The sequence below is a fragment of the Pollachius pollachius genome (assembly GCF_949987615.1).
Source record: "Pollachius pollachius genome assembly, chromosome: 1".
NCBI classification, from domain to species: domain Eukaryota; kingdom Metazoa; phylum Chordata; class Actinopteri; order Gadiformes; family Gadidae; genus Pollachius; species Pollachius pollachius.
Genome location: NC_136934.1, coordinates 28,137,265 through 28,149,753, shown reverse-complemented (window position 1 = coordinate 28,149,753; position 12,489 = coordinate 28,137,265). Strand labels below are relative to the sequence as shown.

Genomic DNA, 12,489 nt, shown 5'->3' with positions numbered 1-12,489 from the left:
CATTCCATATGCTTCCTCCTTCATTCCATATCATATTCAGTCCACTTCTGGTCGTCTTGTGTCCATCAGCTCTACATACTGTATATCTATATATGCATAGTGCTCTGGCTGACCGGGTGTGTTCTCTGATGGGTTGTTTGTGTGTCCTGCTGTTCCTCGCTCACCAGGACTCTGAGGACGAGGAGGCCGGTGGGAACGGGCCCTCCAGCCTGGACTGCGGACCACTGTACAGTGGACCCCTTGGGGGCGGACCTCTGGAGGGCGGACCTCTGGAGAGCAGACCTCTGGACGGCAGACCTCTGGATGGTGGACCTCTGGACGGAGGACCTCTGTACAGAGGCGGCTTTCAGCCTTACATTCCTGAGGACTTTGCTAACTTTGAGGTGTACAACGCGACGCTGGAGCCCCAGGACGGACTTGCCTCCCGCTGGGACCTGAAGGCCGGGGTGGGGCGCTGTGGCGGGGCCAGGGAGCGGGCGGTGAGCCGCAGCCCCACGGCCAGCAGCTGCACCAGCGGCTACGTCTCCCACAGCGACTCCAATGCCACACTGTCCGACGTGCCCTTCAGCACCAGCGACAGCTTCGACCACCTCAGCGCCAGAGAACCACTAGAGAGGCTGGACACCCAGGACGTGATCCACGGCCTCACAGGGAGAGGCTGTGCTCTGAGCAGAAACATTACTGCAGGAGAGGATGAATTAATCACCACCTCCACCGATGGGCTCCAGGGTTTGTTGGTCACCTCCTCTCCCGCTGCTGGGGTACCTGGTGGCGCTGACCTGGGAGAGAGCCTTCCTTTGTCGAGAAGCGGCATTCTCAGTGCCTGCCAGGAGTTTAGTGATTTCAAAGGGGCGGAGGATGGTGTCATTGAGGGTGAAGGTTGGCAGCAGAAGGGTCAGGACTTACCCACCGGGGAATGTGATGAAGAACAGTATTTAGAAATGTTAGTGGCGGACAGATCCAGTACTGAAAGCACTCAGGCTTCTTCCTGCAGCTGTCACAGCGCTGAGGGATGTGTTGGTTTAACCGTGCCTTGCCACATGGTTTTTGGCACTGAGACTGTGGTACGTACAACTGTCCATGCCGAGGTACCAGCCTCAGCTCCAGCCTTAACGTTGCCCTCTCTGTCGACCTCCACCCGTGCCGCGGTTCCACAAGGAGCAGGGGGAGGAGGAGGGGAACCTCCTCTCCACGAACCCGCCCAGGGAGACCTGCCCCACGGGAGTCCCTGCCCCAGCCCCAACCCCAGCAGTGCGGAGCCTTCAGGGGACTCAAGCGGGGATGAGAGCTCCCCCGCCACCCAGCTGCCTGACTGGATGGCCCCTGGGGAGCAGGTGTGGGTGGGGAAGAGGAAGGGGACCGTCCACTATGTTGGAGGGGTGGAGTTTGCCAAGGGGATATGGGTCGGTGTGCAGCTGGACTTGGCACTGGGTGAGTCATTTTTCTAAAGTTATGTTATCTACAAAATAATGTCTTATTTTTTTATAAATATAAGAAACAAAAATCCCAGTAATTATGTTCAGAGTTAATTAGGATTTCTCTCCCTATAGGCAAGCATAACGGAACGGTCCAGGGAAGGGTGTATTTCCGCTGTCCACCGGGTCGTGGCGTGTTTGTCAAACCATCCCGTCTCAGCAAGGGCCCGCCCTCTTTGGACAAGGACCCCCAGACAGTGATCGGATAGTGCCCAGGGAAGAGCCATCATGAACCCAAAAGGACACCAGGCCACCCCTATGCCCAGTGCCTAGAGAAACATTTGATTTCCCTTCAACTTGCTCAAATCCCCCATCCTATAGCATATCGGACCTGTGCATTTCATGCCGATATATTTTCTTTTTGCTAAAGATTCACAAAACCTTCTATGCAGTTTTGCCATTGCTATTTTTTGAAAGAGAAAAATAACTTTTAACTGGCGCCCCATAGGAAGGCATTGTTCTGAATATTTGTGTCTGAACATGAAGTAATATTTTTCTAAGGCAACATAGCCTCCTTGAGGTTCAAATTACAATAATCTCAGAAGTTATGCATAAGAATGTACTACTGTTATTAACATTTATATTAAGTTCATTACACTATATCAGGGGTAACCAAAGAACTAGGGTTCTATATCTGCTGTTTTTTTATTTTTCTCTTGTTCGATATACCTGTGTGTCCAAGTAAAGCCTAGTGCCATATTTCTATTTTTAAATACCACATGCCCTGGGCTTTAGGGGGCAACTCACAAAACCTGGAACTATTTTAGTGTTTGACTGTGGTTTTAATGATGCCCACTTCATATAACGTGATGTTATTGGAGTACTGGAAACCTGTGGAGGATGTTGTCCACATTGAGGGTAACTGTTGACATGCTGCCTGAAATGCTTGCTCTGGTGAGTATAATTTTTTCAATGGTCGCTCGTTTATCATGGTCCATTATGGGATGGAGCTTTTTCTATGTGCTTCTTAGCGACCCCACACAGAGCCTCAAGAACGAGTCACCACTTTTGTTCACCAATGATGTTTCTTTCCACTGTCGACCCATACCCCACTGGACTCAATGCTCATGTCTTGCGCTGCTTTTCCGCTGTGTAGATCTAAAGCATACCATAGTGTGGGTCCCATGCTAGTTTCAGCTATGTGTCTTCTTGACCAGGTATCAAGTAAGCTGAAAGGGTCTTGAATTGTAGCACTTCTTTTGGCCCTTTTCACAGTGGGAAAAACACGAGTGTAGCTTAAAACCTTAATGATTAACCTCTTTGGATTTAGATATGGTAATGCACCAGGATAGACACAACCATTCAAGTAAATTGACCACGCTAGGGCTACGACGGACACGAATAGAACTGAGCTAATGTTGACAGGAACAGGGAGTTACTGTAGCCTCCTAGTGACGTCCTGTGAAGAGGGTCAATTGCATTCTCCTGCTGCTCATGAACTGTGTACCCTAGCAGTACTAGTCAGTACCAGTCCCAGGAGCAGGAGGATAAGAACATGACAACAAGGACAACCACAAAGACAAGGCTAATAATTATAGAGTTCTTTGACAAATCAATATCTGAAACATGTCACGGAAACGGATATCCATCTTTCGGTACCCATGTGACAAACCAACACCCCCTGGAGGCGTCTTCAGTGCCGTACAAGTCACAGTACATTTTAAAGAGTCAAACTATTCATCCCAGGTAGGGAATATGGGTGTCCAGTAGAAAGGGCAGCAAAGCTACAGGAAACTATTTAAAAAGACAACTAATAAACATATCTGGGTGCCTTAGTTGGGTGCAGTTTAGGTAGACAGTGGAAAAGTGTCCACATTTGGTTTTGTCTAAGGCCAGGCCAATCCAAATGCCCTAATGTCCTATTTGTTGGACAGCAGGCACATATATCATGGACTTCCCTCCCAACCATGGATGTGTTGTAGACCTAGAGAACCTACAAGTTTGTGGACCCCAAGCTCATCAATGACCTGATGCCCAAAGACATTCAAGAGGCCACTCGACCTCTGACCCATCAGACTGCACATCGCCTTCTCCATCTTGATGGGCAGAAATGTGTTACATGCAATACCCTTTTTTTTTTTTTACAACAGACGATGGTGTACAACTTGTTAAAGATGGTCAAACATTTTCTACAACTGTATTAAAGGAGGCTGAACTGTGGATGAAGTATAGATTAATAGTTTTGATGTAATTCAAGTCCCAAACCTAAGACTTCATTTTTTTTGAAGATTTCAATGCTGCACTCCTCACAACGAGTTATGTAAATAGCAATGTATTTGAACATAGTATTTACAATAGTATAATGTACAGAATGTATTTATAATGTATCTCAAAAACTGTTTAATTGGAAAGAAATGTTCTAGAATGGAATGTTTAAATCCAAATGCTGTGTTGATCTCTTTGTCCTGCTTGAAAACTAACAGCTGTCTGTCACTTCGCTGTATGTCTGTCTATTGATCTGTCTGTATGAGTCTCTGTCTGTATATTGGTTGATCTGTATTCGTTGCTGTCTAATATGTCTGTTGGTCTAATTCATAATAATGGTTTGAAAGACAAAGAACAATTGGATTTTTAAAAGCCTTTTTATTTGTAAAGCATCTCAAAGTTGATAACATGAATGAGTCTACATAACAGGCAATAACAAAGACATCAAATAGGTCTTCTGCTCAGAAAATGTTGGGGTCAGGTAAGGCAAGTGAGCAACAAGTGGACCATGCTAAGGTGACCAGGGGGACAGCAGACGTGTTACCAATAAAACAATATTTCAATTATTTGGCTTGTGTAATACTGTATACCGACCGGAGGCGAACGGTTAGAACATATACACTTAACGTTATTTTATAATAAGGGTCTTGATAGCCAATACATGGCATTCTACTTCATTCATGGTGGAAGGATTATGGCCTTAATGCCACTGCATGAGTAAAGTGAGTGAGGCTCTAGGGGGCCCTGTGTGACAGAGTGAGGCTCTAGGGGGCCCTGTGTGACAGAGTGAGTGAGGATCTAGGGGGCCCTGTGTGAAAGAGTGAGTGAGTGAGACTCTAGGGGGCCCTGTGTGACTGAGTGAGGCTCTAGGGGACCCTGTGTGACAGAGTGAGGCTCTAGGTGGTCCTGTGTGAAATTGTGAGTGAGGCTCTAGGGGAGTCCTGTGTGACAGAGTGAATGAGGCTCTAGGGAGCCCTGTGTGACAAGAGTGAGTGAGGCTCTAGGGGAGCCCTGTGTGAAAGTGAGTGAGGCTCTAGGGGAGTCCTGTGTGACAGAGTGAGTGAGGCTCTAGGGGGGCCTGTGTGACAGAGTGACAGGACCCCGCGGACAGTTGGGGAAAGGGGAGGAGTCAAAGCTAGAAGCCTATCTGTGGAGCTGATCGCGCGAGGTCGAAACTGACAACTGCTCAGCCCTCCGACCCAACAGGTGTCTCCTTCAGATCCGGCACTTCTCCGGGCTTCTCGACTTGAACCTAACGTTTGCTTTCAAGTAGAATCGAGGGAACGTCGTTTCCGACCCTTTAGACTATCCAGATGATGCACTCGGCGCAGAAGGACACCACGTACACCAAGATCTTCGTGGGGGGTCTGCCCTACCACACCACGGACTCCAGCCTCAGGAAGTACTTCGAGGTGTACGGAGACATCGAGGAGGCGGTGGTCATCACCGACCGGCAGACTGGCAAGTCCAGGGGCTATGGATTCGTAAGTATTGTTTTAGTATGTATGCGTTGGCCTGCATTGTGGTGTCAGCACACCTGCAGCCTGGGGAAGTTGATTAACATGTATTTGATGAAGTTGATTTACACTGAAGTATTTTGGACTGAAATAAAGCAGCATATAAAGGTACGCTAGTTACCAGTGGTTTGAAACGCTAATAGTGTTGTTCACCTGGCGCCAGGCCTATCAGATGAAACAGACGTGTTTCACATGAACGTTGTTTGGGTGACTGAGTGATGATTCAGGCACCACTATGAGGTGAATCTTTCGTTACTGTTGACTCTAGGTGACCATGGCAGATCGGACCTCAGCTGACCGGGCCTGTAAGGATCCCAACCCCATTATTGATGGCAGGAAAGCCAATGTGAACCTCGCCTACCTGGGGGCTAAGCCCAGAGTCATGCAGCCAGGTGAGGCCCTGGACGGGTGGCTGGATGGCAGTGCCACTGGTTTATATCACAGCTTGGACCGTCAAGGTGGTGTACAAAGACAGCCTTAAAGCCTTTACCAACACATGGGGACTCACAGTACTGTAACATGTCTAGCCTGTTATTGTGATCCTCATTAAACATGGTTTGTCTAATCCTGCACTGAATTGGAGTTCCATGGCATTCTAATGATAAAGTTTGCCACCACTTATTCTATATAGTGACACGACCTCTTGACTGCATTTGTGTTTATCCAGTACAAAGGATATCATCAGATCCTTGTTGTCTTTGTGTTTCTCTTACCTAGTTGCAAGTTTCTGATTTGCTAAAGATAATCTTGTCGTTCCAGGCTTCACATTTGGCGTTCCCCAGATCCATCCAGCATTCATCCAAAGGCCCTATGGGTATGTCCTTTAACATAATTTGAGAAACAGATACTTCAGGAAATATGTGTCTTGTATTGTATATTAATTGTGTACATCCCACTGTGATGAACGTTGTATCTTTGTGAAATAGTAAACAAACTAGCAATAGAAACATTAATGTATAGTTGTTGATCTTAATACCTTTTGCACCATCTTTAATACCAAAAGAGGATGTGATTGTCTGTGTACTCCTTGGTATTGAGAACCTTGAAAAAGTGTGTCGCCACTACTGCAGGATTGACTGTGTGTTATCTGTCTCTCTCTGATCCGCCAGGGCCGATATGGGTTAAATATCTGAGGAAGGCACTTGATGATGATTTGAGGAATAGCTGATTCTGCCTTGAGCGCTAAAGTGTTACCTGTTTACTCTGACATACACAAACAAACCCAACATGGTGATTAGATGCATGGAAGCCTCTACTTTCCCCCAGTGTTCTGTTGTTGTTTTTTGTCAATAGTATATAGAGTGTGTGTGCCTTGTTTCCAGTATGATGTAGTTTCAGCTTAACTGTGTGCTTTTTCCGACTTTGACGTGGGGGTGCAGAGTTTGTGTGGACTTTGTGAGTTTTTGTTAGGGAGTTGTAACTCTGTACTGGAGTGTTGAGTATTCTTAATGACTGGTGTTGCTTTAGCCTGCAGTTATTTTTGGTTTTGTTTTAATTTTAAGTTAACAATTTTAAGAAAAAAAATGTAATAATGTTTTGTTGTAAAAAGGGGGGTGGTTGCTTAGAATGTTTTTAAACTTCACATTTTCCCCTGCAACAAAACAGACCCATTGGCTTGCATGCTTGAGATCTTTTAAAAACAAAATTTCCCCAGATGTCTTCTATTTCTGCCTTGTTCTTTTAGTTTGTTTTCTCCTTAACATTGCTTTATATTATCATTATCTACATTTACTCTAAAATGGAGACTGTGTACTTTAATGTATTGCTTCCATTTTATTCAACCATTGGCTCTCCTTATGCCTCACCTTAACTCTCTTTGGAAAGATAAGGTGACGAAAACAGCCAAGTGTCCAACAAAGCTTCCAGACTTTATTCACTGTGGCAACTGTTGAGGTAATTTGGACACAGAATACTGTTGGGCAGAAGCAGCTGTTGGTTAAAGTGATCTCCTCGGCCTCTCAAATTCAGATGGAAACTGGGAGTCACCTAGCAGGCTGTTAATAATGCATGGCCCGGACCAGGCTTTCAGCGCTCTTTGGACAACAGGTGTGTCCAGCCATGTCCGCTGAGCCTCTAGCTATGAGATGGGAATGATCCATGTGCTCCAGCCATTTGCAAAGAACCTTTATATAGCTCTGCATTGCAAACGTCCGCCCCCCTGTCCTCCCCATAGAGGTGTTGAGGTCAACCCACGTATTTAGGGAACTGTTAACATTCAAATTATTTCTTGGTTGAGAGAGACGCGTGACAATGTAAATTCACGACAATACTTCTTTCACATTGAAAATTGAAACGTGTAGGTATATTCTTTGCATATAATTGTATGTACTTACTAGAAGTAATGTGCACATCATTGCTAACAATGGTTAATGAACCATGACAAAGTACACTCATGACTGGTGCAACAGGCGGCCATTTCAGTTGCAGAGTGCCGTGCCATGTGTTGCTGAAGGAGACAAGATCAGCTTGTCCCTTTTGAGATGACAAGGGGAGCAGAAAATAACCTCCCCCCAGCCTTCCTTGTCAGTCAAGTTGGCGTGTGTATGTTTATATGTTGTGTGGGGGGGAGGAGAGGAGAGAGAGGGTTTGGAAGTAGAAGCGGAGTGGGAGAGAGAAACACAGGCAAACATCTTTGGACAGATTTAACACCTGTTGCTTGACATATTTACTGGAGGTGACCGTTTGCAGATGTCGAACTCTACCTACATCTACTCAAGCTTGTTTTAAGCAATTATTTCATATTAGTTTTCTCCTCTGACAGTTATATTATTCATGTGCCTCTTATGTAACAGTGAAGCCTTGCATTTCTGACATGTTTTCAATTCTCCCACTAGATAAATTGTGGCCAGTGCAGAACCTAAAGCACCAAGTACATGACTTGCATTGATCGGCCTGCTCCATTTCACTTGGTGTTGGTTATTGGTTTTTATGAACACTTTTCTTGGACCTATTAACACGCGTTGGCATGCCTGTAAGTGTGGTGTTGGTGTGATAGAATGTGGACTGGAATAAGATCAGTTTACATCCTCTCTTGATGTGTTGTGGTGCGATAAGCTCGCATTGTGAGAAGCGCCTCTCAGGTGTTACTGGGTGCTACTGGGTGGAGCACTAGGCCGACTCAAATGCTTTTTGACCAAAACCTTAAAGCTGCACTTGTTTTACCTTGTGGCTTTACAGCTTTTTTTTAATTGACTGTAGGTTTTGAATGGATTTGCTGTGTCATTGGACTTTACAGAGTTGGTTGCAATATTTGTGGCACTTGCAGTTTTCTCCGCTCTACGCGATAGCGCCACGTGACGCTCTGCCCCATTCCGTTTGTGTCAACAGGATCCCCGCCCACTACGTCTACCCGCAGGCCTTCATGCAGCCCAGCATGGTGATCCCTCACGTTCAGCAGTCTGCTGCCACGGCAACAGCCGCCGCGGCTGCCAGCTCCCAATACCTGGACTACACCGGAGCGGCGTACGCTCAGTACTCTGCTGCCGCCACCGCCGCTGCTGCCGCCGCCGCTTACGACCAGTACCCCTACGCTGCCTCGCCGGCGCCCGCCAGCTACATGGCGGGCTACGGCTACGCCATGCAGCAGCCCCTGGCAACCGCAGCCACCCCTGGGGCCGCCGCCGCCGCCGCAGCATTCGGCCAGTACCAGCCACAGACAGACCGCATGCAGTAAGGATCGAGTGACACCCCCCCCCCCCCATATCTCAGGACAGTGCAATCGGAGGAGAGAGCAGGGGGGAAGGCATGGGGTAGTAATGGCCGCCAGCCACCAGCAGTGTTGTTAACCAAAGAGCCAGAGGAAACAACAGACACCAGGAGCTACTGTTTCATGTTATTCAAATACGAACAGACCTAGAAGTATTTGGATGATGATGTGTGAATATTTATTATTTGTTAGATTTGGGAAAATATTTAAGAAATGTTAATAACCTTTAGAGAACAGAACAGTCATTGCTGAATTAAGATTTAATGTTGCATTAAAATGTGTAAGGAATACTTTACACCTCTGAATGCATTCAGAGGTGCGTTCGAGTCTTATGTCAAGGGATTTTTTTTTGTATCCTCCTACAGGCTTTTGAAAACCATCCGTTAAAAAGGAAAACCCACTTTAAGAATGTATCCCAATACAGCTTTCAGTATTCTATAGTTTTAAACCACTATTTTATTTGGCTAGGCTATGCAATTATAATGATCTATGGTCAGTGTTCATATTGTACGTGTTATTTTTACAAATGTTTTGTTCGCAGCAAGACAGATTGTAATGCTTCAGTTTATAATGACTTCTCATCAGGTGGCTTCACTGTGCATCAGTAAGGTGACAAAGCTGAGCTGACGTTTGAATCACTCACCCCCGCTTACTACTGAACAGGGCATAAGGGGGTTTGAAATGTGAATCTTTGACGTCAGTGACTCTAATGTGCCTTCAAAATTTGTTATTTATGTATTTATTATGAAGCTCTACATTTATGAAAAAACTGTAAAATGTCTACAAGTGATACTCCAGCTCTTATGTTTGTTGACAGGTCAGGGTCAATCACCTCTGATGTTCATGTAATTGAATAAAAATTGGGGATGACGGTAGCAATAAATCCCGAATTCCTTATTCCCCTAGTAAATTTTTTGTTTTATCTTTAAAATCTTCTTTTTGACCATGTTGGCCTTTTTTGTATATTTGTTTCATAAAGAGTGCATATGGAAAGAAATTGTATGTCTTTACCTGTTTAAGAAAAACAAAACAAATTTTAACATGCATTAATATTATCTCAATGCAAGAGTATCCTTTATTTTGACTTGCATTTGAACTAACATGAATTGTTTCATTCAATAAAAAATATTTAAAGTGTTTTATTTTGTATTATTTCGTTTGGCTTCTGTTATAGGCCTTCTCAGTCTTAATCTAGTCTGTTGAAGGATAGTATTGAACAAAGGGTCAGCGGTGTTGGAACTTTTGTCAATCCTATTTAAAACGGCAATGGCTCCTGCACAAATCCTCTCTTATATGCGCCTATAAACTGATCAAAGCCACGCGAAGCAGCTGCAAGAACAGGTGCTGAAAACATATAACTCCTCCAAACTCCATGACAACTGCTGAGGTCTTCATTTGTTGAGTTATTTTAGACAATGACTTTATCAAACATTGCTTGATATTTATTTATTCAACACAAACGTGTGTTACATGAAATCAAAGAAGGATATACAAATCAAGATCTTGCATATGACCTCAGGAATTTATGTTAATAACCGCGCGTCTAAACAGCGAAGACGCGCTGTGTTCGAAATCGTTCCCTATTCACTCACTCACTATTCCCTATATAGTGTTTATGATATAGTGCACTATATAGGGAACGAACAAACGAGAATTCGGACACTACGCTGAACATTTCTAAACGTCTTTTGCGTCAGTAAATGCGCCGGGTGTGTGACGCAGACAGATGCGCCCACATCATGTAAACAAACCGGGCACCCACGAGGAAAGCTGGAGGTTGTATTGATGTTGAATGTTTCATTTCCTTGATCAAGTTTTTTTTTAAATTAATTTTGAATGTTATATTTTCTATGTTAAATCCCAAACAAATTGTTGACATTTCTAAACGAAAGCCGGAGACTCCATCATTAAATGTATACGTTTTCGTTATTATTCAGCTTCTTCTTCTCCTCCGGAAAAACACGACCGCATTGCATTGTGGTATACGGGAGTAACATGTAGGGAACATCGTATGTTCACTCAAATTTGGAGTATTTTAAGTCTACTTCATAGTGCGTAGAATTAGTGTTCGAATTCATAGTGCGAATTCGAACACCACTGCAAAATGGCGAGCACCCTTTATAGTGCACTGTATCCGTGATGGGGAACGATTTCGAACACAGCTACGCAAACTCATTGCTCCCACTAAAGTTGAGGTGAGCTAAAAAAGGAGGCTAAACGGGCAGTTTACAGATTAAGATGTTCAAATGTATTTCAAAAACATGCTTAGATAAAGATGTTAAAATGTGTTAAGAAATGTGTTTAAAAACTCACAAAGATGTTTAGAATGTTTCACATATGTTTAAAATGTTTCAAAAATGTTTAAAAAAATATGATCAGAAATGTGTAAAATATGATCAGAGATGTTTCAAATGTGATCAGATGTTTAAAATGTGTAAAATAATTAAAAGATATTTCAAAACACAGGGATTTAGAACTTTTTTTTTGGGGGGGGGGGGCTCTCCGGAATTAAATGATACTTTATCTCAACATCCCTTGAATTTGATTTAAATTAGCATATTACCTCTTAAATTGAATGGTCAATGATATTCAAGTCCTGGTATAAATTTGGTTTAAAATCTCCTATGTGGTTAGTGCAATTAAAGGCCCACTATGCAGGATCGACTCCCGTGAGAGTTGGCGGCAGGTCGGTGGCAGAAACGTGCATTTTCCCTTTCTCCGCCCAGATGGCTAGGGGGAAACAGCCACCAATCGACCCATAAAGTGTCATAGAACCATCACAATGACTCTTAACCTGCTTAATTAAGGTAAATTAAGCTAAAAAAAAGTTGCATAGTTCACCTTTAAAGGCCCCATTCCATTAAAATCACGTTTTTCCTGTTGTTTGTTAAATAACAGGTCAGAATAAGTTTGTGACCTGTGGTAAGTTTGAAATCTATGCAGTTTGTCTGCTGTATGCAATAGCCAATGAAAGGGAAAAGACAGAAGAAATGAGCCAATCTGGATAAGGTGACACTGTTACGTAGCGTTGTCAAATTATTATTCATGGCCCTGCCCACTTTGTTGGTTCGTAACCGCCCACAGAAGTTCTGAAGGAGTCGCGATTGAGATAGTGCTAATACGTGTGCGTAGTAACAGGCTAGTTACAGAATTTTGAGTGCAATGGCAGAACGACATCGAACCTGTGTGTTATGCCAAGGCAAAACGTCCACTTTGCATCTTGTTATGTATGTGGTACACCCACATAATGAAGGAACTACTTTTTGTCGTATGCGTTGCCTGTTCTATGTGTGCGCATTGATTAATGTTCCCAGTTATGTAGATCCAGTAAAAACTATGTTGACTACAACTCCTGGTCTAGACATCCTTATTACCTTATAATTATGAAGTAATACATAACAATTGGCGACGAGAATCGTGTTGTATCCCCGCGGTGCAATGCTCCATAAGACAGGTTGAATGTATCTTTGATGGCCGTCAGGATCACGTTGTTTACCCACCCGCATGGCGGCTGCGTTAATGGAAACGCTACGGAGTATCCTACGGAAGAAGTGACCGGATAAAAGTTTTACAGTGAGTGAAGAGC

At 44.2% G+C, this 12,489-nt stretch overlaps 2 protein-coding genes across 6 annotated transcripts in view; both read left to right on the top strand.

The window, feature by feature from the left end:
* The window catches only part of kif13a (kinesin family member 13A), a 105,816-nt gene extending 101,606 nt beyond the window's left edge, over window positions 1-4,210 (top strand). For all 4 annotated transcript variants that reach the window (XM_079755679.1, XM_079755678.1, XM_079755680.1 and 1 more), the window contains exons 38-39: window positions 168-1,431; window positions 1,551-4,210. In XM_079755679.1, coding sequence (XP_079611805.1) covers window positions 168-1,431; window positions 1,551-1,684 — 1,398 coding nt within the window. In that variant the 3' untranslated portion in view covers window positions 1,685-4,210. The remainder of the gene's footprint in view (window positions 1-167; window positions 1,432-1,550) is intronic.
* Window positions 4,211-4,893: 683 nt separating this feature from the next.
* Window positions 4,894-8,870, top strand: rbm24b (RNA binding motif protein 24b; the record flags this gene model as incomplete). 2 transcript variants are annotated; one of them, XM_079755716.1, is made up of 4 exons in its annotated part: window positions 4,894-5,164; window positions 5,466-5,589; window positions 5,957-6,011; window positions 8,525-8,870. In XM_079755716.1, the coding sequence occupies exons 1-4, from the start codon at window positions 4,994-4,996 to the stop codon at window positions 8,868-8,870; spliced, it is 696 nt and encodes a 231-aa protein (XP_079611842.1). In that variant the 5' UTR covers window positions 4,894-4,993. The 2 variants fall into 2 exon arrangements, with proteins under 2 accessions (XP_079611842.1, XP_079611841.1); XM_079755715.1 differs by having other exon boundaries at window positions 5,957-6,015; window positions 8,463-8,870.
* Window positions 8,871-12,489: the final 3,619 nt, after the last annotated feature.